The sequence below is a fragment of the Bubalus bubalis genome, chromosome 11 (genome assembly GCF_019923935.1).
Source record: "Bubalus bubalis isolate 160015118507 breed Murrah chromosome 11, NDDB_SH_1, whole genome shotgun sequence".
In the NCBI taxonomy this organism is placed as follows: domain Eukaryota; kingdom Metazoa; phylum Chordata; class Mammalia; order Artiodactyla; family Bovidae; genus Bubalus; species Bubalus bubalis.
The window spans coordinates 53,488,095-53,514,318 of record NC_059167.1 but is presented as its reverse complement, the minus strand read 5'-3'; the positions used below and the strand labels follow the sequence as shown (position 1 = coordinate 53,514,318).

At 35.4% G+C, this 26,224-nt stretch overlaps 1 protein-coding gene across 7 annotated transcripts in view; it reads left to right on the top strand.

Annotated features, from left to right (window-relative positions):
- The window catches only part of ICE2 (interactor of little elongation complex ELL subunit 2), a 65,968-nt gene extending 42,388 nt beyond the window's left edge, over window positions 1–23,580 (top strand). For 5 of the 7 annotated variants that reach the window (XM_006043276.4, XM_006043278.4, XM_044925516.2 and 2 more), the window contains 4 exons: window positions 14,751–14,835; window positions 16,276–16,326; window positions 19,029–19,287; window positions 20,941–23,580. In XM_006043276.4, the coding sequence (XP_006043338.3) occupies window positions 14,751–14,835; window positions 16,276–16,326; window positions 19,029–19,287; window positions 20,941–21,063 (518 nt within the window). In that variant the 3' untranslated portion in view covers window positions 21,064–23,580. The other 2 variants (XM_006043279.4, XM_044925517.2) reach the window with 2 other exon arrangements.
- The last annotated feature ends 2,644 nt before the right edge of the window (window positions 23,581–26,224 follow it).

The window sequence follows — 26,224 nt, the reverse complement described above, 5'->3', positions numbered from 1 at the left end:
TATATCTATATGATTTACTTCATCAAAACTACAATAGTCACCCCTTAATTGCAGTTTCACTCTGTGGTTTCAGTTATCCTCAACTAGTCAACTGTGGTCTGAAATAGTAAATGAAAGATTCCAGAAATAAGCAAATTGTAAGTTTTAAAAAGCACACCATTTTGTATAGTGCCTGGGATGTGAATCACCCCTTTTCTAGTTTCTCCAGCCCATTAGTCACTTTGTAGTATCCCAGTTATCAGTGCTTATCTTCAGGTAACCCTTTTTTAACTTAACAGCCCCAAAGTGCAAGAGTATGTGATACTGGGAATTTAGATATGCTTAGGAGAAACTGCAGAGTGCTTCCTTTAAGTGAAAGGTGAAAGTTTTCAGCTTTCTTTTCTTAATTAGGAAAGAAAATTTATATGCTGTGTGGCAAAGATCTGTGGTCAGAATGAATCTTCTGTCTTGAAGTTATGAAGGATAAAGAACGCATGTTTGTTTTGCTGTCAAACTGCAAAACAAACCTCATACTGCAAGGTTATTGTCACAGAGCAGATAAGTATTAATTTAAATGGAAAAGGCATTCAGTTTGTAAGATATTTTGAGAGGAAGGGAGAAACACATCACATTCAGAAATCTTTTATTATAGTATATTGTTAAAATTGGTCTATCTTATAATTAGTTACTGTTGTTAAACTCGTGAAAGTGAAGTCGCTCAGTCGTGTCCGACTCTTTACGACCCCATGGACTGTAGCCTATCAGGCTCCTCCGTCCATGGGATTTTCCAAGCAATAGTGCTGGAGTGGATTGCCATTTCCTTCTCCAGGGGATCTTCCCAACCCAGGAATCGAACCCCAGTCTCATGCATTGCAGGCAGACGCTTTACCATCTGAGCCAGGGAAGCCCTGTTAAACTCTTACTGTGCCTAATTTATACGTTAAACTTTATTATAGGTATGTATGTGTAGAAAAAAACAGTATATGTAAAGTTTGGTACTATCAGTTTTAGGCATCTACTGGGGGCTCTTAGATTGTATCACCTGTGGATAAGGGGGGACTACTGTACTCTGTAAAGTCATAAGTAATCATTGCCTTACATGCTGTTTATCATCAGTGAATCCTGATAAGCCATTCATTTTGATGTAACGAGGTGGTGGTTTTAGTGTCTTTGACAACTATTTGGTGAGAAACTTATGTATTCTTATATGATGTGTTTGCTTTGGGGTTTTTTTTTAATGTGGGGTGAATGTTTCAAAATACTATTTTAAAAACATCTGTGAGTTTTGAGGTTTTTTACAATTTTATTTTATTACTCTTTTAATTTAAGAGAAATGTTGCAACAGGAAGGCTGTTTAGGAGAATAGACTCCTAAATAAGTTTTTGCTACAGTTGCATTCAGGAAATAAGATAAAAACAGTAATAGTTTGTCCTCGTGGTGTCTGGTATGACAATATAATTAAAATAAGTTATATATCAGGTATGACTCTAAAGTAGCATGTGTGACTCATTACTTAGTCTCTCTATTTTGTAGTTCTACCTTACATTGTGTAGACTAAGTGGTTTTAGTTTTAAAGAAGAGTGCCTATCTACAGATGGTCAAGAGGTAAAAGATGTATACAAAATATTATTTGGTACATCTGTCTTCAAAAGTATTTATTATTTCCCTTTGACATCTAAATAAAGCTAATTGTTTTTACCTGTATGATGCTTTGCTAGATATGAGTTATAGTGTACACTTCATGGCAAATAGGTGGGGAAAAAATGAAAGCAGTGACAGATTTCATTTTCTTGGGCTCCCAAATCACTGCAGATGGTGACTTCAGCCACAAAATTGAAAGATGCTTGCTCCTTGGAAGAAAAGCTATGACAAACCTAGACAGCATAATAAAAAGCAGAGACATCACTTTGTCAACAAAGGTCTTTATAGTCAAAGCTACAGTTTTTCTAGTAGTCATGTACATGTGTGAGAGTTGGATCAAAAAAAGGCTGAGTGCTGAAGAATTGATTCTTTGAACTGTGATGTCAAAAAAGACTCTGGAGAGTCCCTTGGACTGCAAGGAGATCAAACCAGTCAATCCTAAAGGAAATCAACCCAGAATATTCATTGGAAGGACTGATGCTGTGAAAGATTGAGGACAAGAGAAGAGGGTGACAGGATGATATGGTTGGATGGCATCACTGATTCAATGGACGTGAGTTTGCGCAAACTCCAGCAGATAGTGAAGGACAAGGAAGCCTGGCGTGCTGCAGTTCATGGGGTCACAAAGAGTTGGACTTGGCTTAGCAACTGAACAATACACTTGAAATTAGTAATGTCTTTCTTTTCAAGTATTCTGTTTTTTGATTCTATGTGTCAGTCTTCCTCCCTGTACTATTCTTGTCCTTTTAGCTTCTGCTCCTCTTAGGCTCCCAATATAACAGCTCTTAGGATATTGCTGTGTGTTTTGTTTTGTTCTCTCCTTTTGCTTCCTTATGTATCTACCACTCTCAAACCAAATTATAATATAATACACTTGAAATACTCCAAAATTTTCCTTAGAAACTGTATGTGTGTGTGTGTGTATACATATATATGTGTATTTTTCTATATATAAAGTAATGCAGCAGTATTTCTAACTGTCATTAATGAAGTATGTGATGTAGGTCAAGGACTGTATATCCATTGTTACTAATCCTCACTATTCTGTAAAATAAGTGTTGTCTGTCTTTGTTTTACAGATGAGGAAACTGAGGCTTATAGAGTTTATTGCTCAAGATTACAGTTTGTGGGAAATCTGGGATTTGTATCCATGTGTTTTCTGATTCCACAGCCTGTGCTTTTCATTTATAATGGAATTTAAAAATCATGCTGAATGTGTGAGTCAGAAGATATGTGTATGAGTACTTCATACTTGACAGTTTTCTTTTTACTTTGGGTAAAATCATTTAAGCTTTTGAGTCCGCAGCTTTTTCATCTGTAGGTAATGGACATAATAATATTTTGTTCAAGGAATTCTCTGGCAGTCCAGTGGTTACAGCTCAGTTCTTTCACTGCTATGGCCCTGTGTCCAATCCCTGACTGAGGAAAAGATACCGCAAGCCACAGGGTGCAGTCAAAATAGTAATAATAGTAACATTTTGTTGAATCTACCTCAGGGACTCTATACACAAATCCTTTTTTTTACAATGATTATGTAATTTTTCTTGTTATTCAATCACTCAGTTGTGTCTGACTCTTTGCATCCCCATGGACTGCAGTACGCCAAACTTCCCTGTCCTTCACTATATTATATTATGTAATATAATGCCCTAAAAGTACACTTCTCCTTAATGAAAATAAATACCACAAGACAATGAAGTTATACTTTGTATATTTTTGTACTGAGAAAAAATAGCTATTAACCTAAAATTTAGATCAAAATATGAGAGTAAAAAAGGATTTCTTAACCAAAGATTAAAAGCAGGCTAAAACAGCAGCAAAAAACGGAGAACTTCTCTATATTTATGCATAATTTTCAAAAAGATCTACGTAGTACTACTTCTGTCCTAAAATATTGTCAGTTGTAACATATACCTTTGCTTTGATAATATTTTTCTTTCATATATGTTATTTTTTAAGTATAACATACATTCAGAAAAGTGAAAAGAAAAGGACCTCCCAGGTGGTAAAGAACGCACCTGCCAATGCAGGAGAAAAGTGAAAAATGTACAGCTCAAGGAATTACATAACAAAGTCTGCACCTCTATAACTCACACCCAGATCAAGAAGCTGAAAACTGCCAGAGACCCACCTTTTGCCACTTGCCTATATAGCCTTCTTCCTCTTCTCCACTAGTAACCAGTGTCCCACCTTCTAACGTAATCATTTGGTTTTCGCCAGCTCTGTACAGATGGAATTATAAAGTTCTTTCATTTATACCTTTTTTTGCTTAATAGTTTTTGAAGTTTATGTTGTATGTAACAATATTTTTCTTTTTGACATTTTCCTTTTTAAGAATATATCCCCATTTATTTATGCATTTAACTTTGGGAGCCTGTTTCGGTTGTGTCTGTTAATGCAGCTATGAACATAAGTGTCTGTTAGAGCAATGTGTATGTATTGCTTTTGGGCACATACCTGAGAGTGGAATTACTTGGTCATAGCTTAAGCTGCATTATCTTCAGTTAGATAATTCCAGAAAGCTTTCCAAAATGATTATACCAGTATACACTTATATTAGCAGCATGTGAGGGTTATATCTTCTCCACATCCTTGCCCACACTTGGCATTATTAGTTTAATTTTAGTCACGCTGGTGGGTATGTATTATTAACATCTCATTATTTTTTTTTTTCTCTCTCCCTCCCCCCTCTCATTATTGTTTTAATTTGCTTTTCCTTGGTTGGACACTTTTTCATATGATTAATAATCATTTGGATATTCACTTTTGTGAATTGCCTTTTCAAACCTCTTTCACTGTTGTCAAGTTTTTGTTTATTTGCTTGTTAGTTCTTTGTTGGTTTTAAATGTTACAAGTATTTTTCTCCTGCTCTTGCCTTTTCAGTCTCCTAATGGTATCTTTTGGATTTAATAAAGACCAATATTTAGCCATTTTCTTTATGATTAGTGTTTTTTTGCCTGGTTTAACAAGTCTTCCTTATAGCAGCATCATGAATATAATATCTTCTGGAAACCTTCCTAAAATTATTTTTTAATTTCCAGACACATGGTTTATGTGGTATTTATTTTTGCCTGGGATATTGTGTTGTTTTTTTTTTTTTTTTCCAGTTTTCAGCACCGTTTATTGAAAAAGACTATCTGTTCTCTGCTGTCCCATTTTACTTGAGTTATATATATGAATCTAAGCTGGACTCCCTATTTCTTTATCCTGTTTTAATTACTCTAGTTAGAGTAATTACTCTAGCTAGACAGTTAGCACTGTCTTAATTGCATTAGTTTTATAAAATCTTTTACTGTTTGATGAAGCAAATCTTGTCAACTTTTTATTTTTAATTAATTTTTATTGGAGTATATTTGATTTGCAATGTTGTGTTAGTTTCAGGTGTGCAGCATAGTGAATCAGTTATACAGACACATATATCCACTCTTTTTTAGATTCTTTTCCCATATAGGTCATTACAGAGTACGGAGTAGTTCTGTGTCAACTTGTTTTTCTTCAAGAATTTCTTGGCTGTTCTTGGCTCTTTGCATTTACAGATTTGGGGTTCAGCTTGTCAGTTTCAGCCAACAGCAACAGGAAGATTGGGCTTTTTGTTAGGAAGTGCATTGACTCAGTCAATGTGGAACAGATTAACAGCTTTATAATAACAAATCCGTCAATCTGTAAACTTTAGTTAGATATTCTTCTATTTCTATCTTCAATTTCTATTTATATCTTTATGATTTTCTTTGTAAAGTTCTTCTACATCTTTTGTTAAATATTTTTATTGTTGGCTGATATTTTATGTTATAAATGATATTTCTGAAATTTTATTTTATAGGCTGTTACTGATAATACAGGATTTATTTGCATATTAATTTTGTATATTGATCTTGTATCTTAGTAACTTGGCTAAGCTCATTCTAATAATTTATATTTTCAAGTTAAACAATTATGTTCTTGGCAAATAATGACCATCTTACTTCTTCTTTACAATCATTATACCTTTTTATTCCTTGCTCCCTTTGCCTAGAATTCAAATAGAAGGTAAATAATGGGTGTCCTTGTCTGTTTCTAATCTTAAAGGAGGAGATTTTCAATATTTCACCATTTTATGTAGTGTTTTGTATGGGTGTTTGTGTATGCCTTTTGTTTGAAGAAAGAAGTTCCTTTCTATGCCTAGTTAAGAATTTTAATAACGGGTAAAAAAAGAAATTTTCAGATATTTTCTCTGTATTTATTGAGATTATATGATGGTATAACCTTTTTATTCTACTAATGTGATGAATCATATTAATTAATTTTAAAATGTTAATCCAAACTTGTGTTCCTGCCATAATTCCGGCTTGCTCATGATATATTACTCTTTTTAAATATTGGTGAAAGTGTTAGTCACTCGGTCATGTCCAATTCTTTGTGACCCCGTGCCTCTGTCCAAAAATCGGTAGATTCAATTTATTAATATTTATCTTGCCATTTGTGTTTATAAGTGAGATTGACCTGTAAGTTTCCTTGTGAGGTATTGGTATTAAGATTAAGTTTATGTCTTAAAGTGATTTGGAATCTGTTTCCTCTTTTTCTGTTATCCGGTAGAATTTCTGTAAAAATCAGTGTTATTTCTTAATTAAATGTTTGGTAAAATTGACGTGTGAAGCCTGCGGGCCTAGAGTTTTCTTTTAGAGGAGTTTCTAATTATCAGTTCAATGTTTGCTGTTTTTAAATTGAAGTATAGTTGATTTACAGTGTTGCGTTGATATCTGTTGTAGAGCAAGATGATTCAGTTACACTACATATATATGTGTATGTATATATATATATATACATACACATGTTCTTTTTATATTATTTTCCATTATATTTTAATCATGGGATATTGAATATAATTCCTTGTGCTATACAGTAAGACCTTGTTGTTTATCCATCCTGTATATAGTAATTTACATCTGCTAACCCCAGACTCCCAACCTGCCCCTCCCCCACTCCATGTTTCCTGGCTTTGTTTCTGTTGAAAAGTCAGCAGTTTATCCATTTATGCTGCTTTGCAAGTAATATGTTTCTTTTCTTTGTCAGACTTTAAATTTTATCTCTCCCCCTTTCAACAATTGTGCTACGTTGTACCTATGTTAGTCTTTTGTTGTTGTAAATATTCCTTTGTACATGTTGTTCATTTTATAACATATTGCTCCTTGGTATGTGATTTGATGACCTTTACCAGTTTGGGAGAATTCTCAGCCACTATCTCACCAGACATCACTTCCTGCTCATTTGCTTTCTGTTCTGGATCTAGGTTGTATTATGTTACATCTTACTGTGTTCTGAACATCCCTTACATGCTCTTCTGTATTTACCCTCCTTTTGACTCTTCATGCATGATTCTCAGTATTTTCTTCTAGTTTACTAATTTCCTCTTCAACTATCCCTAATACACTATTTTCACCCATCACCTGAGTCCTTAATTTCATTTACTGTATTTTTTTAGTTCTAGACTTTTCATTTGGTTCTTTTTATACATTTCTGTAGAAATTCTTTTGTATAGTTGCTATAAAAAGTCTCAATTATGTCTTCAGTTCAGTTCAGTAGCTCAGTCGTGTCCGACTCTTTGCGACCCCATGAATCGCAGCACACCAGGCCTCCCTGTCCATCACCAACTCCCAGAGTTCACTCAGACTCATGTCCATCAAGTCAGTGATGCCATCCAGCCATCTCATCCTCTGTCGTCCCCTTCTCCTCCTGCCCCCAATCCGTCCCAGCATCAGAGTCTTTTTCAGTGAGTCAACTCTTCGCATGAGGTGGCCAAAGTACTGGAGTTTCAGCTTTAGCATCATTCCTTCCAAAGAAATCCCGGGGCTGATCTCCTTCAGAATGGACTGGTTGGATCTCCTTGCAGTCCAAGGGACTCTCAAGAGTCTTCTCCAACACCACAGTTCAAAAGCATTATGTCTTAGGCGCAATGAATCCATCTTAGGTGTATTAGGCAAAATTGCTTTAAAATCTGTATCTAATACCTCTGTTATCTAGAGTCTTTGCAAGTCTTTTTTATTATTTGTGTGTGTGTTAATTTTATAAGGCTTCCATAACAAAGTACCACAAACTGGATAGCTTAACACAATAGATACTTCTTGTTTCACAATTCTGAAGGCTGGAAGTTTAAAATGAAGGTTTTAAAAGGCCATGCTTCTTCTGAGACCTATAAGAGAGAATCCTTTGTTGCCCCTTTTTCCTTCTGGTGTTTGCCAGCAATCCTTGGCATTACTGGTTTGTAGATATATCATTTTCATCTCTGCCTCTGTCATCATGCAGGATCTTTTTTCCTGTATGTCTCTGTCCTTTTCCTATAAGGACACCATTCATATTGAATTAAAGGTCCACCCATCATGGCTAATTACATCTACAACAATTCTATTTCCAAAGAAAGTCACTTTCTGAGGGAGTAGGAATTTAGGGTTTCAGCATATCTTTTTACAGGGACACTTCATTCCGTGCCATGTTGTTTTTCTCTCTTCTTATTTATTCCATGTTTCTTCATTGTATGTCAGAATATTCTGTATCAGGGGCTAGAAAATTGTATATGAAAAATTCTGGACATGATGTCAAAGCTACAATGTTGTCTTCCTGTATTACTCTTGACTACACTAGCAATCTGGATTCACTGTAATCCAATTACAGGGAGTTAGGTAGTTTGAAGCTTAGCTTTGCACCCTAGAAAGCCCAGTATGTTTCCCACTTACTGCTGGGATGTTGCCATTCATGGTCTGACATTGCCAGTTTTTGGAAAAGCCTGCTTGCAAGGCTGGCTGTATGTAGCATCTGGGAACTTGGCTAGTAAACAGTTTCCTACGCTGATGTAAGACGTCCATTAGCTGATAAGGAGGGCTCATTGTACCTACACTGTTTGTATAAATAATATGGCTTATTCTGAACATCTGCTGTCTGAGTGTCTGGAATTTTGGTATGTGTTAGGCAGAGGGTTGCCTGCATGATGCCTCCCCCAATAAAAGCATTGAGTGCTGAGTCTTCATTAAGTTTATCTGGTACAAAAAGATGTTGCTGGAGGAATTAAGTGGATCTTGTGTGGCTCCAGTGAGAAAGGCCTTTTTTTTTTAATTGTAGAAAAATGTTTGTAACATAAAAGGTACCATTTTAACAATTCCAGGGTACAATTTACTATGCATTTTAAAAAAATATCTGTTTATTTTATGGCCACAGAATGTGGGCTCGTAGTTCCCCGATCAGGGATCTAACTCATGCCCCTGCACTGGAAGCACAGTGTCTTAGCCACTGGCTTGCTAGGGAGGTCCTACCGTATGATTTTAGTGCATGATTTACTGTGATTAAGTACGTTCGTAGTGCCATGTAACCATCATCACTGTTCATTTCCAGAGCTTTTTTATCATCCCGAAGAAAGCCAACAAAGGACTTTTGAAGATAGCATCTCATTTTCTCTGAACTTGATCCCACACTTCTTTTCCTTTTTTGGATTGTCCTTTTATTTGTATCCTTTTGCTATAATAAATATTATCCATGTGTGCCACTGTATGTTGAAGCTATAAGTCCTTGTAGAGAAGCACTGAGCCTGTGTCCCAACTCGGAACATTTGTTCATCTAATTCATAGACCAGTTTTTGTTCTTCTAATCCTGAGAGACTATTGAAAACTCTGGTTCATCTCTTAGGTCTCAATTGCTTTCTCCAGATTAACAGGTGCTCCTAAGAGAGAAGCAGCCCTCAGTGCCAGACTCACATCTCCAGGTGTCTTGCTTCTTCTGGTTTTTGGCTCTGAATATAGTCCCATTCCCTTTTTCTGGTAACCACTAACAAATTATGTAATTTAATCACTCATAGTATTTATGGCCTGTCTCTGTCTGTTTTGTTTATTGATATATCATAAGCACCTGGAACAGTATCTGACACACAGAGGTGCCCAATAAGTATTTTTTAGAGAGTGACGTTGGCTTGCATAATTGGTTGAAGGAACAGTAAAAGTCAAGGAGAAGGGAAATGGTAGATAACAAACCACAGAATTTATATACTGTATTCATTTTACTCTTCCTAGATGTGTGTAAGATAAGCCGTTAGAATACAAGAAGAAAATATTACAGCTTTTATTTTTTCTCTAAAGAAATTAAAAACTGAACATTATTCATGTGAAGTAAGTGGACTGACAGGTGGTCCTCTCCTTTGAATGTTGTTGTAGAGTTCTGTTACATATAAAATAGAAAATATTTTTATTATCTCCACATTGTACACCGTCCAAGAAACAGTGTGCCCGGTCCATTCCATATGAATGGTCATCCTGAGTTGTGCAGTATAGCATCCTCGGGTTTATTAAGGATGACTTTGTTGTTGAAAATGAAAGATGCTGCTTATTTAAAACAGCAACAACAAGAACAAAAAGAAACCCTCATATATGCCACAGAGTCCATCAGTGGCAGGATCAGAATTTAGTCCGTTTTTTTCAAGTATTTATTTATTTATTTTTGGTTTTGCTGGGTCTTGGTTGCTGCACATGGACTTTTCTGGTTGCAGTGAGCAGGGGCATCTCTTCATTGCAGTGCCCGGGCTTCTGATTAAGCACAGCCTCTAAGCACATGGGCTCCAGTAGTTGCAGCATGCAGGCGCAGTCGTTGTGGTGCAGGGGGCTTTGGCTACTTTGCAGTATTTTGAATCCTCCCTGACCGGGTATCAAACCTGTGTCCCCTGTATTGGCAGGCAGATCCTCATTCACTGTGCCACCAGGGAAGTCCTGGTCACAATTTTTAAGTGTTCATAACTTTGCTGTAAACCTTAAACAGGGCTAGGAAAAAACGGGGAGGGGGGAGGTCACAGGTAACAAAAATGAAGCACTGTGTGTATAACAATGTTAATCAGTGTGACTGAATACAAATAATTCATTGTGTCTTAGAAACTGGGATAAAATCTTAACCAGAAGATTTCCACGTGCTCGTATTTCTTTCCCATGCAATCATGCACCCTCGTCCTTTCTAAGTTGTGACCTGTGTTTTCCTCACTCAACCTTTGCTAGCCACTCCTCCATTTAACTGTGGCATTTCATTGTCAGTTTTCCCTGCCCAGCTCTATGATCTCAAAATTTCAAAGAAATTTAAGACAGTTTCTTCTCAGAAATCAAAGCCGGGGACCAGTGCGTTAGAGCTTGCTTTTTTTTTTTTTTTTTTTTTGGCATTAGATGGAGAGAAAAGTGAGGGTAGAGTTTACATGTGTGATTGAGAGATTCAGATACAGCGTATCATACAAAACACAAGAGATACAAAATGTCACTTAAACTGAAGAGCATATTGATTATAGGACTCCAGTTCAGCAATTATCTAAACTGACTGTGTGTCGCAGTCGTTTGTAGAGCTTGTTAGATTGAAGATTATTGGCCCTGACCCTAGGAGTGTCTGATTCGATAGGTCTGGATTGGAACCTAAGACTTCAGCGTTTGTAGCATGTTCTCAGGTGGTGCTAATGCTGGTAGTCCAGGGACCATACCTTGAATACCTTTCCTGTAGCTCCTAGTCTCCTTTTTAGGTAGAATAAAAATACTTGTTTTTTGTTTCCCTGCTTTGCTATGAACATGTTCTTCTCTTCCTTTAGATTGCTGTGTTATTTTTTTCCTCTTGCCCCAAACACTAATATGTACTCCCTAAAGAAAATTCCAAAAGTCATCTTACCACAACTTCTGTATCTACTTTTCAGTTATCTAATGTATATCAATTCTGCATAGTCGACATACAAGCAGTCCTTCCTTTGTGCTATTCTGATATCCACAAATGTCAGTTACAAAGGTATATTAACTGTAATTGTGTAAACTACCAACTTTACTGCTGACTCTTCAGTCCACAGATCACTACATAAATAACAGACGTGCATCATGACCAGTCACCAATCATATCACTCCTTTAAGAGTCTGTCAGTGTTTTTGGTCGCTGTGTACCTGTCACTGAGATCATGCATAGAAAGCAAAATGTCTAGTTGTGTTCCCTCCTTGTCTCCCAGTGATAAACTCACATGATATTTTGTAAAAGTGGATAATCAGAAGAGGGAATTGGCCAACAAAAGTTAAAGCACAGCAAAGAAACAAAAGACCATACTGCTGCAAATGGAATTTGAATTGAATATAAATGAAATTATAGAAGAAATAACTGACAGTAGAAATGTTGACACTGCTGAGGTTCAAGAGACAAGATAAGCCACCAGAGGAACTTAGTGAAAGTGAACTGACTCACATAAATAAGGAAAGTGCTTGTGGCATAAAGGATGAAGAAATGACCCTGGCACAGTATTTTACATTGAAGAAACTCTTTGAGATATTTCATGACCTTAAAAGTGCAAAGGGTATAACGTTGGGAGCTGATCCAACAATGATCAGCAAGTGTGACCCTCCTCCACAGCATAGAAAAGGTGCTTGCTCCCTATCATAAGTTGTAACAGGAGAAAGTGACAAGCACTATTCAGACTACTATTAATGAGTTTTATAATGAAATAATACTTTAAATCTTAGTGTTTGCTATTTATAGTCTACTAAATAAAGATTAGTTTTTACTGTCTTCATTTCTCCATGCATTTATTACTGATGGGGAATTTATAATGTTTTGATCAAAAAATCTTAAAGGTAATGGAACAATTGTAATTTTTCCCATTGATTATTAAAATCGCTTGCATAATTTTGACTTATGCATGATTATTTTTATCATCCCCTACTACATGTAGAGTAGGGACTGCCTATATATATATATATATATGTATGTGTGTGTACGTGTGTGTGAGTATATATATATGTGTGTGTGTGTATATATATATGTATGAATTCATGCATGTATGTAAAGCCCTGATTTGTATTAACTAACCTTTCCAACGTTGACACACTTAAAAAAATATTTGGATAGCATACTGTGATATGCAAGAGTCTACGAGGGTTAATGGCTAGGAAGCTGTTGCCATCCCAAGTCTTGTGCAGTTGCCCCAAGGACTGAGGAGATAAACATCTGAACTCATTTGAGGCCCACTGGTTAAAATGTTCCAATGTTGAGAGAATTGAAGCCCTCATAGAACTTAGTGCAGTATTCTCTGTATATTTTTTACTAACTGTATTTGACATATACTATAATACAACTTTTCATTGAGATTGCTTTAAAAAGGTAAGAACTGTGAGTTTCCTCAAAGACACATTTAGTAAATGTCTAAACTGTTTTATTGTACTTAATATTTATTGCCTTTTGACAGTCTTTAAACCATTAAACTGTGTCCTTTTTATTAGAAACGTCACTGTGTAATGAGTGTTAGAAATGCAGAGGTGAAACCGAAACTTGGCACAGGAAAGAATAAGTAGGCATGGGAAAAGATTTGTTGTCTTAGAAGAAAAGTATCTGGTAAAAATGTTTCTGACTCTTTTTTATGAGCACAAAGCAGATGAAATGAAAGGGGGCAAGATAAGAAATGAGATACTAAATTATTTGCAGGTTTTTTGTATTATGATTGATGTCAACTATCCAAGTCATGTGTTTTGATAACCAAATTTTGGAAGCTAAAAAAATTAAAGTGATATTATTTTCAGCATTAGTGAATATTATACTCTTAGCGATTGATGTTTTTGACTGGTGTAATAACATGGGTTTTGTATTAATGTGATTATATAACACTTAACTAAACGCCATTTTTTCTATCACTTCCCTGGCACATTCCAAGGCCTCAGTGTTGTGTCTCAACCTGTTTTGTGGGAGAACATGTGCAAGTGTAATCATGAGAGTTTGCTCTTTTGTTTCTTTGAATTCTAGAATTAGGTCATGTTTATAAGAAAGTAAGACTTGGTGCAGACTATTTTGATTTTTTTTTTTTAAACCGTAGGAAATCTTATCATGTGCTTTAATTAAAAAATAAGCTAGATTTTTTTAAGGCTTATTGAGGTATAGCTAATAACATTTTAAGATATTTAAATCATACATCATAATGATTTGATATATGTATACATTGTAAAAGAATTCCTCTCATCTAGTTGAATTAACAAATTCATCACCTCCAGGTATTTTTTTTTTTTTTTGATTAGAACATTTGAGTTCTACTCTCTTACCAAATATCAGTTATATAATCTACTATTATCAGCTAGAGTCACTGTGTTATACATTAGATCCTCAGACCTTATTCATCTTGTAGCTGAAGGTTTGTACCCTTTTAGCCCCCAACCCCTGAGAACCACTTTTCTACTTCTTTCTATGAGTTTGACTTTTATTCCCCCAGATTCCTCATACAAGTTGTTATGCAGTACTTATCTTTCTCTTTCTGACTTATTTCACTTAACATAGTGTCCTCAATGTCCTTTATGTTGTTGCAAATAGCAGTATTTCCTTTTTTCTCATGGATGAATAATATTCCATTATTTGTGTGTGTATCACGCCTTTATCCTTTCATCTGTTGGTGGACACTTAGGTTATGCACATCTTGGCTATTGTGAATAATTAAGCCAAGTTTTTACCTTAACCAAGTTTGTCTGAGAAATGTATTTATCATACCCAAACTATATTTTATCTGCTTGCTTTTATAATATTATGGTACATGCATACATGAATGCTAAGTCACTTCAGTCATGGCTCTTTGCAACCCTGTGGACTGTAGGCCACCAGGTTCTTCTGTCCATGGGATTCTCCAGGCAAGAATACTGAAGTGGGTTGCCATGCTCTGCTCCAGCACATGTTCCTGACCCAGGGATCAAACCCACATCTCCTATGGTGCCTGCATTCCAGGCAGATTCTTTACTGCTGAGCCACTGGGAACCCCAGCACCACCTGGGAAGCTCTCTAAAAATTTAATTTCCATAAAAATGCAAGTTTACTAGAAATTATAAACCACTGTTTCAACAGTTCTTAAATTGTAGACTTAAGAGATGATTTTTTTGATGTGGACGTGTATAAACTTTTCTATGTTCAGCAAATATTTTAGAATTAATACATATTCCTTTATAATCTGACTTCTGGTATTATTTTAAAATACAGCTTTACTTAATAAACTTAATAAAATGTCTATTTCTCTTTTTAGAATATAAAGTTCCTTTATAATTATGACAATTGTGTAAAAACATCTTTAAAAAGATTGGATAACTTAGCTTTTTTTATTTTTAAATACAGCAATTGTTCTTTTTAAGTTTGATCTTTTATTTTAGGACATATTGATGCATTTACATCAAAGCTTTTCCTGCTTGAAGAAATTACCTCAGAAGAATTGAAAGAAAAACTTTCAGCACTCAAGTAAGAAATTTTGTGGTAGGAATTTAAAAGCTTGTTAACATGATCATTAATTTTCCTTTATCACTAAATATTGATTTAAATTATTTATTTTCAAGACTTTCATCCTTTTATAAATTGAGGCTTTCCTTGACCCAGATTGTGATCCATTTTACATTAATCATTTCCATCTCCAAATTAAATGTTCTAGTGGCACCAGTATTTCTACTTAAGAAAAAGAGGCTAAAACAATAGAGGAGTCTTCCATCTTGGTGAACTATGGGCACACATATTTCACTTCTTTCCAGAGGTGGGAAAAAATAGGCCAGTCAGACTTTGAGCTCAGGGATATATACACTCACTCAGGTATTCTAACTTCTAAAAATTTGTTCTTCTACCAACTGTTACTGTACATCAGATTGAAATTAATTTAATTTGCATCTCACAACTTTCCAGGAAAAACTGGTGGTACCTTTAATCTCCATTTTATACATGAGGAAACTGGAACTTGGAGTGACTTTCCCCAGAGCGCACTGCTGAGCTAGGATGACAGTTGGTAGTTAATATGTTTGATTCATCTGAAGGGATGGGAAATCACCCTGACTTATATTAGTTCTGTAGTTCCAGCTTTGGGGCTTGTCATAGTTTTTGAAGGCTGCAGATTCAAGTTTGACTTATTTGCTTATACTTAAACATCTGTTATAAGTATTACTTCTTTTGATGGGTAACTTTTTATTTACATATGTGAATAGAAAAGCTTTTCCGTACATTTATGCACTGCCTGCTCTACCTCTCCCAACGAAAACCATTTTTTAAATAAATAATCAAGGGAATGAATGTAGGTCTAGAAGAGATATTTAAATCAATATCTTATATTTCATTTCCTTTTATTGATTTAAAGTACCTCTCAATTTCTTTGAAATTCACCACCACCATCTCTAAAAGGCAAACTCTTCTGCAGATTAATTCTGCTAAAGACGTTTTAAACTTCAAAAATTTTAAACTTATAAACTTATTAAAACATTTATAGTTTGAGAGACTTTCCTGTCAGTCCAGTGGTTAAGACTCCATGAACCAGTGCAAGGGGGTTTGATCCCTGGTGGGGGAACTAGGATCCCATATGCTGTGTGGTACAGCCATAAAAACAAAACAAAAACATTTTTTTAAAAAACACGAACTCAAAGGGAAATACATTCTTTAAAAAAAAATCATAGCTTAAATATAAAATAGTGATCTCTTTACTGATCACTGCTCTGACTGACACAAGCCAAAATACTTTATGATTTTTAAGGGAAATCAGAAAATGGCAAAAATGAAGTAAATACTAAAATTCAGTCAAGTTAGAAATACATTTTGATAGTTGTTTTCTTTTGTTACTGAGACATTTCTTTTCCAAGGAGTTATAGTTGTTAAGAGTAAGTTTTTCTGTTCCTTAATTTTATTTGGATTTCTTCTGTTTAATAGGATTTCAAGTTTATTTAACATCCTCCAACACATTCTAAGAAAATTAAGTAGGTAAGTACTCTGGAGGCGTTTTTCATTGATATGTCTAATTTTCTTGGGTGAAAAAACTTTGAATACATCTTGTTAGGAATAGACAGAAAATAACCTAGAAATACAAAATTTATTCTGTTGTGTCAAAGTGGAATTGTGAAAATATAAATAAGAAGGAAATATAATAGCATCTGGCTTTACTGGGCTTACAGTTAAACATTTTTTTCTGTACAGCTATTATAATGGCTTCCTATTGCCACTGTAACAAATTATCACGAACTTAATGGCTTCAGACAACCCAAATTTATTCTCTTGTAGTTCTGGAGCTCAAAGATCTGAAATTCTCTTCTTGGACTAAACTTGTGTCAGCAGGGCTGGCTCCTTCTGGAGGCTCTTAGGAGGCAGTTGTTTCCTTGCCTAATTTTCAGCTTCTAGTGGCTGCTTGTATTTCTTTTCTTTTTTAATTGAAATATAGTTAGTGTACAATATTATGTTAGTTTCAGGTATACTAGATAGTGATTTGATATTTTCATACATTATGAAGTGATTGCAATAAGTCTAATAACCATATATCTCCATACAAAGTTGTTACAATAGTATTTATTATATTCTTTATGCTGTGTGTTACATCCTTGTGACTTATTTATAATTGGAGGTTTGTACTTCCTCAACCCCCTGTGCCTGTTTCTCCACACATACTACCCCCAGTCAGCAACCACCCTTTTGTTTATGTGTCTGTAAGTCTATCTTAATTTTGTTTCTTTAGCTTTTCAGATTCCATATATAGTAAGGTCATATGGTATTTGTCTTTCTCCGACTTATTTCACATGGCACAATAACTTCTAGATACAGCCATGTTGCTGCAAATGCAAGATTTCATTTTTTATGACTGAGTAGTATTCCATTGTCAGAGAAGGCAATGGCGCCCCACTCCAGCACTCTTGCCTGGAAAATCCCATGGACGGAGGAGCCTGGTAGGCTGCAGTCCATGGGGTCGCAAAGAGTCGGACACGACTGAGCGACTTCACTTTCACTTTTCACTTTCCTGCATTGGAGAAGGAAATGGCAGCCCACTCCAGTGTTCTTGCCTGGAGAATCCCAGGGACGGGGGAGCCTTGTGGGCTGCCGTCTATGGGGTTGCACAGAGTCGGACACGACTGAAGCGACTTAGCAGCAGCAGCAGTATTCCATTGTACTTTTATCACATCTTATTTATCTGTTCATCAGTAGACACTTAACTTGCTTCTGTATCTTGGCTTTTATAAATGATACTGCAGTGAACATTGGTGTTTATATATATATCTTTTGATATATGATGAATACCCAAGAGTAGAATTGCTGGATCATATGACAGTTCAATTTTCAATTTTTTGAGGTACCTCCCTACTATTTCCCATAGTGGCTGCATAATTTATAATCCCACCAATAGTGTACAAGGATTCCTTTTTCTCTACATCCTTGCCAACATTTATTTATTGTCTTATTGGTGATAGCCATTCTGACAGGAGTGAGGTGGTATATCATTGTGGTTTTCATTTGCATTTCCCTGATGATTAATGGTATTGGCCATCTGTATGCCTTCTTTGGAAAAATACCTATATTTCTTAGATTGTAGTCCCTTACTCCATCTCCAAAGTACATTATTCACATTTTTGCTTTTGTTGTTACATTGTATCCTTAATCGCATTTACAAGCCATTGATGGGTAAGGTTCACAAATTCTAGAGAAGAATGACTTATAAGTATGATTAATCCTTGTTTTTAATGATAGATTGTGAGGAAGAACTGATATCCTCCATAGTACCTTTGCACTAGAAGAGTGTAAAAACAACAACAACAAAAAAGGAACACACAGGATGTCAATCATATCCTTTTACCTCTTTATGTTGGTACACTGAATTCCTTAAAGCTTTCTAAAGAGAAAGGGTTTAATGCAGATTTGACAGAACTTCTTTGTGATAGTAGAGGATCATAATAAAGGGTATGGGTTTTTTTTGGTGTTTGATTGCCTGGGTTTATATGCAGGTCCTGCACTCAGAACTTGGGCAAAGTACTTAATATCTCTAATTTTTGTTTGTCTCTAATATGGAATTAATAATTTTATCCCTTCAAGATTTGTTGTGTCGGATTTAATGACAACAGTTAGTTCATGATAAACATTCAGTACCTATTAACTGCTTAGGTTGCTATTATTCTCAGGGCCCCTCATATTGTGATTGTTCTGTTAACTGTTTCTGCCGCTTTATTTTAAACTTTGCAGTGTAGTGTGTCACATTCACCTTTCTATCTCTGTTCGCCTATTAGTAGACAGAAAGTAGGTACAGTGCTTGTTTAATTAAATGTCGTGTATAGAAATGGTATGTATATGTTCTTACATACTCATATGTCTGTGTACTTTTCGTTATGTGTTGTCCAGGAATTAGAGAATTAGGCAGACTATTTGTCTCCCATTAAATTATTGAAAACTTCCAAATTGACTGACATAACAATGAAAAGAAAGTAATTATATATCCTGAACTTGCAATAAGAACTAAAACTAGTTGCTGAAAAGGCATGAAAATAGATTAGAAGATTCTTAAATCTTATTGATCAACAGAGTGTTTTTAGAGATGATGTCCCATCCCCCTAATCGTTTTTTTATTTTATTAATAGATCATGATTAAGAAAGTGCTATTGAAATTGACACAGTGAATCAGTGAGTTGAGTTTTACTGTGTGAATTTAGCTTGCAGGAGGGTTCCTACTTGTTGTCTCACGCCGCAGAAGATTCTTCGCTCCTGATCTACAAAACCTCTGATGGAAAAGTTACTAGGACAGCGTACAATTTGCATAAAACACATTGCGGCCTTCCTGGTGTGCCTTCCAGCCTCTCAGTTCCCTGGGTCCCTTTAGATCCCAGTCTCTTATTACCATATCATATCCATCACGGAAGAATACCTTGTACTTTTCCACCTAAGTCACTGGGTCCCACAGCGCAACAAAAGGTAGGATCTTTTCTGAAATAAAATGTTCCACTAGGTTGTTTATTATTAATCTATTTCACTATGCATTTCAACCTGATGTCCATATTTGCCATGTTAATCACAACACCATTCTAAAAACAGTGTTTATTGGAAGGATAGGTAAAGTTGTATGCTCTTGTGAACCCAGTCATTTTAGCAAAACTTTCTGTTTTTTGTAAGGTTTATAGTCAACTAAAGAAAATTCTATTAGCCTGCCCAGTGAGGGCATGAGCAAGGCAACCACACAGTTAAATCCCTATGTTCCTATGAAAAGCAGAGTTATAATTTTTTTGCAGTTTTTATGTATACTTTTTTATTTCATTAAATATTTGAGGCAATTTGCAGAAGAATACATAGAATAAAATTATGGTGATGCAATTAAAAATTGATAAGTAGGATATGGAAAAATATAAAAGCAAGTGTTAGTAATTAGTGACTGCAGTGCCTTATTAAAAGTACAATAAAATGTTAAGTAAATTGTGTTTTAATGCTAAGTATTTTTTATAACTCAATATTTTAGTTATAATTAATGTTATACTCTTTATAGCATCCTTCCTAGAAATAACAGTTGAATGATATTTCTCAGAAACTTCTGTAAAACCATTGTTAGAGATACTGTTTACCATGTAGCCCATTCTTTGTATCATGTAAGAAGTTCCAGTTCGAGTTAGTTGAAGGAAAACTTTTCTTCTCTGTGAGTGAATCTGACTTTTCCTTCCCTGCTACCAAAAATCTTTGAGTCAAAATTATTGAGTCCTCTATTCTTCTCAATATTTCACTCCACAACATCTAGCGCTTGTATATCATGTGGATATTTTCTGTTTTTTTTTTCTTTCTGTATTAATCTGCAAATGTCCATAATTCCTTTGGCGAAATAGCTAGAATGCAGATACTGAGGATTATTTTGTAATTTACAGTGATTTTATGGTTTACAAAGGTTGTTTATATTTTTCAATTCTCCACTCTTATTATTTAGAGAATCCTTTTAGAAATGACAACTTCTTGTACATTGTTAACTTTGGCCAAGAAAATACATAAATGTGGTTAATTAGTTGGAACAAGTGGAAGAATAGACAGAATGAGTTATCAGTGTTTTAAGTCATTTTAGCTACAGCTTTTGTTGGGTATTTTTCAGTTTTCGTTTCAAACTGTATCTTTCTTCTCTTTTGGACTCTTATGTTTTTCTCTTTATCTGTTTCTCAAATTCATAATTTCTTCTCTGTCTTTATCATCCCTGACCTTCTTATAGTTCCTTTCCCTCCCTTCTTAGTTTTCATTTCTTCTTTTCTACTGCCCTTCAGTTTCATTATTGTAAGCACATTGCTCTAAAGGTCTGTTGTTCCTTCATTTCCTCATTTAACTTTTCAAACTTTTCCAAATTTAAAAAAATCACAAAAGAGTGATTTTCCTCTTTACTTCTCTCAGTTTACCCTGATCTGTCTGCTTCCCTGATTGTTATTTGAAAATGTCATACTTTAAAACTGTCAGATTAAAGCGTGCATAGAGACAGTTAAGTGGCTAGAGGCTAAAAATATATAAAGGACAATTTGCAGGGTAATTATTCCATGTGTAAACAATAGAGTTGACTGTATTGTAAACATGTTAAACTGTCCTGTTCTTTGCTTCTTCTCCTAGATTGGTGGGACAAGAATGCCTACCCGAAGCCACAGGAATTCAGTTTCCGTGGAAACGAAAAGCCTGCCTGCTCAGCAAGTTGAAAATGAAGGAGTGGCTTCAAGTAAAAGAAAAATAACTTAAAGACTGTACCATGGAAAACAAAGAAAAACCAGTTATCACAACATTTAGTTTAGAAAAATTTGAGGGAAAATATACCTGAAAGATCTGTAGGCAACAGGAATGTTTTTGTTTTACTGTCCTTGAGAGTTCTTAGAGTGCCTTAAAAAAACACTTTGACTATGTGAAGCAGTGTTCCAACTCAAACAGGCTAATATGCCCTTAACCCCTGAGGTTTGAGGAGACTATAGATATGTTTTAGCATTATCGTGGCAGGGAAATATAGAGAGAAGAAAATATTTTTATACTAGACCTTTAGCAAAAAAAAAGTAGGAAAATAATTTGCTCTTTCAAGAGCAATATTTATAATTATGTATTAGATTAATCCTGGAGGAGGAAATAGCAACCCATTCCAGTATTCTTGCCTGGAGAATCCCATAGACAGGAGAACCTGGCAGGCTACAGTCCATGGGCTCTCAAAAAGTCGGACATGACTTAGCAACTACACATTAGGTTAATCATTTCAGTTGTAATGCTGGTCTATTGGGGTTTGCTCAGAAGGTTAAATCTTGCTACTGTCAGAGATAATTTTGACTTACGTAAACCCTATTTCTGACCCATCTGACAGTTTTTCTATACTGATTTAAAATGATGATTGTTGCAGGTTACGAAGTTAATACCTTTAAAAACTGGTGAAATTCCATTGCAGAAGCCAAGAAGAAAAATAAAAAGCTCTCTGCCTATGAAAATTCACAAGGAAGTTAGGCAATCATCAATTTGTTTAAAAAAAAGCTTGTGGTGTAACAAGTTTGGTGACTGCCTCTGTCCCTTGGCACAAATCCTGGCTAGGTGTTGAAATACACCACTAAAAACAAACAGATGAGTGTATTTTCCAGAGAAATCTCATATTTCAACTAGAAAGACTAACATGTGGTAAAACAGAAGCTCTTTTTCCTCATCTATACTAATTAATTTAAAATTTTCACGACCATGAAGGTGAATTTAGGAAAGGGCCAATCATTTAATGTTATTATAGCCAACTACTTGTACTTATGAAGGGATTAACTCATTTAATTTTTTGTATTACTATTCTTTAATGTGCACTAAATATGTGCATCATTTATAAAATGCAAGCTTTATAATCCAAGGCAAAATTTGTTTTTGGAATTTTTTTATGCATTTTATATTAATATAGGAAATTAGCCCCAGCGACCTTCTCAGCTGTTGTAAGTAACATTTAAATATTCTTTTTACTACCAAGTTTTGTTTTGATTTTTTTGGTTGGTTATATAATATTTTAAATTAATGACTAGTTATTAATGAAATTGTCTTATATACTTTAATATATAGTTTCTTCATCCTGCCATTCCCTTTTTAAAATATTGAGCTTTGTTTCAAGTGGTCATGATTTTTTTAACTTTTGTCACATACCCATATTTCCTGAAATACTCCACTTGTGAGTCAATTGGCAGTGAACCATGGGAGAGGCAGGGATTCCCTAGTAATTTTCTCTTTTAGAAAAGCTAAGCAATGATTACTTCAGACTTCTGAATACCAGAAAGACATGGCTTTCATTTTTTTAGTATTAGTTTTTACTTAATAAAATGTGTGATCTTATAAGAGATTATTTTAAAATTATCTTAGCCATCTATTAGAGTAACTCTGATAATATATATAAAGCTAGTTTTTGTTTTCCACTTGTGCTTAATCAAGCTTCTTTTTTTAATGTATATTTGAACTTGTGTTCTTTTTATTGATTTTTAGTACTGAGAATGTATAAGCAAGAAAGTGACATTGACAGTATGAGCAAAGATGTTTTTAAAAAAACAAAGTCAGTATTGGCAAGGATATAATGAGCCTGGCCCACGTAATCTCTGTGGTGAAGGTATCAACATTTCATTCAGTAAATGTTTGAGTGTACCTGTGTGCCACACAACCTAAAATTGGTCCCCATGTTTACTCTCATAAAATTCTTACTCATATATCAGAATGTTTGTTTATTGTACTTATTACTATCTTTCTTCTTAAATAGACTACAAGCTATGCCAAGGTGGGGCATATTTGTTTTGTTCACTTGTGTATAACATACATAATAACATAAGTCGCTCAGTAGATAGAACTTGAATATATGAATAGATGAATATCTCAGTATCAAAGATAGATTTTGGTCTTCCCATGAGCTAACCTTCTAGTGGAAGACACAATACTGATCTTTGTGGTAAGTACCCCAAGAAAGTAAAGTAAGGAAGTCATCTAACCAGGACCTGATAATTAAGGAGGAAGGTCTGGATAAACCTTGAGCTGCGCCTTTAAAAATAAGCAAGAGTTACAAGGAAAGAATGAAAGGTCTTCGACACAAAAAGAAAGCAGCATATGCAGAGGTGACAGCCAGCCAGAGTGTAGGCTGTGAGCATGGGAGAGAGAGAAAGAGCTATAAGACAGGAACAGGCGCGCTATGCTATGGCATTTGAATTCTGTCCTCTGCAGTGTGGAAACAAGTAGTGATTTTTTAATAAAAATAAATAACATGATCAGGTGTAATTTTGAAAAAGTTCTTGTTGGCATTAGTGTAGAGAATGGAATGGAGCTGGGAAAGACTGTAGGGAAGTAGAAAAGTTGCAAAGTTATGTTATAATAATTGAAAAATGAATTAAAGTAATAAAAATTGGGTCAGGCTCAAGTGATAAGAGAAAAAACTGACAACTTGGTGATATAGTTTGTAGGGGGAGTAAAATATGGCTTCCAGGTTCCTCATGGGACACTTTGTAAATACTCTACTTAGAAAGGATGAAGAGTAGTGTGACTAGAGCAAGAGGAGGGCTTGCTTAACACGTTCATTTCCTTTCACCACTTGTATCCCTTGAATTCTGGGCCGGATGTGCTATTATTACTGTATAATAAACTATTACTATCCCACACTAGCTAGGACACAGAAGCAACAGATGCCCACTGACAGCTGAACAGACAAGCTGTGGTTCATATACACAATGGAATATTACTCAGCTATAAAAAGGAACACCTATGAGTCAATTCTAACCAAGTGGATGAACCTAGAGCCTATTATACAGAGTAAAGTAAGTCAGAAAGAGAAAAATACTTTATATTAACCCAAATCTAGAAAGATGATACTGGCGAACCTAATTGCAGGGCAACAAAGGAGATGCAGATATAAAGAACAGACTTATGGACACAATGGGGGAAGGAGAGGATGGGATGAATTGAGAGAGTAACAGTGAAACATATGTTACCATATGTAAAATAGATAGCCAGTGGGAATTTGCTATATGACACAGGGAGATCAAATCCAGTCCTTTGTGACACCTAGATGGGTGGGATGGGGTGAGAAGTAGGGAATTTTAAGAGGGAGAGGATATAATGTATCCCTATGGCTAATTCATGTTGATACATGGCAGAAACCAACACAATATTGTAAAACAATTATCCTCCAATTGAAAATAATTTTTAAAAAAGAAAAAATATTAGCCCAAAACTTAGCTAGTTAAAACCACAAATTATTATTTTTTTTAAAGAGTAGGTATGTTTTAAGACTCTTCTTAAAAATTTATTTATTTTTGGCCCTGCTGGGTCTTCATTGCTGCACATAGGTTTTCTCTAGTTGCAGAGAGCCAGGGCTACTCTATGGCAGTGCAGGGCTTCTCATTGCAGTGGCTTCTCTTGCTGTGGAGCATAGGCTCTAGGCTCATGGGCTTCAGTAGTTGCAGCATGCAGGCTCAGTAGTTGTGGTGCAAAGGCTTCGTTGCTCCTTGGCATGTGGAATCTTCCCAGACCAGGGATTGAGCCCGTGTCCCCTGCATTGACAGGTGGATTCCTATCCACTCTACCACCAGGCAAGTCCATAAATAATTATCTCAGACTTTCTGTGGGTCAGGAGTTCAGATGCAGCTTACCTGGGTGCCTCAGGCTCGGGGTCTCATCAAGTTGCAGTCAAGCTGTTGACTGGGGCTGCAGTTGTCTGAAGGCTTGCATGGGGCTGGAACATCTGCTTCCAGGAAAGCTCACCGTGGTCATGGTGGACCTCCTCAGTCTCTCACTGGTTGTCAGCTGTAACTCATCCTCACCACATGTACCTCTCCACAGGTCTATTTGAGTGTCCTCATGACGTAGCAACTGGCTTATCTCAGAGTGAGCAGTCCAAGACAGAGCAAGAAGGAAGGCGCAGTGTATTTTATGGCTTAGTCCAAGAAGTCAAGTACAGTCAATTATGCCATATTTTCCTTGTTAGAAATAAGTCACCAAGTCCACACTGAGGATTCACAAGGGAGGAGTATAGAAAGATTTAGTGAACCTGTTTTTAAACCTCCACAATGCCATTGAACACTTTAGGCATATAGAAAGATTAGGTTTAGGGTGGAGAGAAAAGAAAGGACATTTTTTTTTTAATGTCTTATTACCAACATATTAAATCTGAGATAGAGATAGATAGTGTCAAAGATAGTTGATCATTTGAGTTTTAAACTCAAGTACAGATTTGGTGTATCTGTGGTGATTGAAATCAGAGAAAAGAAAGGCATAGCAAGAATGAATGAGGAAAGGACCATGAATGCGGCCCCAGGAAAACCATAGAACTTTAGTAACAGGAGGATTTTATTAAAAGTGGCCAGTATAGAAGTCAGATTTATAATTGTTAAGGAATAAGAAACAGGTGGAAACAATGAAAACCTTTATTGCACAACTTGGAAATAGTTCTGTTTGGATCTACTTTTGCAACTACAAAGGATGTTAACCTATTTCTTTTCATTTGTTTTGGATTCTCTGTTTAGATACCATGCACATTTTAAAGACATCAGAAGGAGGCACATGTTTAGGGTAGAGAGGGAACACTTTTTAATATTTTGCTCCCAAGTTGAAGTTCTTGATGTACATGCAGGTAGAGATATTAAGACAGTTTTTCATGTTTATAGATATATGCTGGTACTTTTTAATCAAGCCTTAGAATATTTTATGTCAGGATTTATTGAGCTTATCATTGAGGTGTAGAAATAAAGGCTATGCATTTCATTGATCCTTCCACTTCCACTGTCATGTTCCCTTGGCTAGTGTGCAGACTTCTTATCAGAGTACATAAGGACAGACACATACACATCTATCTGGAAATTGAGGGTGATCTGCTGAGCAAAGCTTACTCAAAGTGTCGAGGCCCAGACATATTTCTAGGATGGGCCTC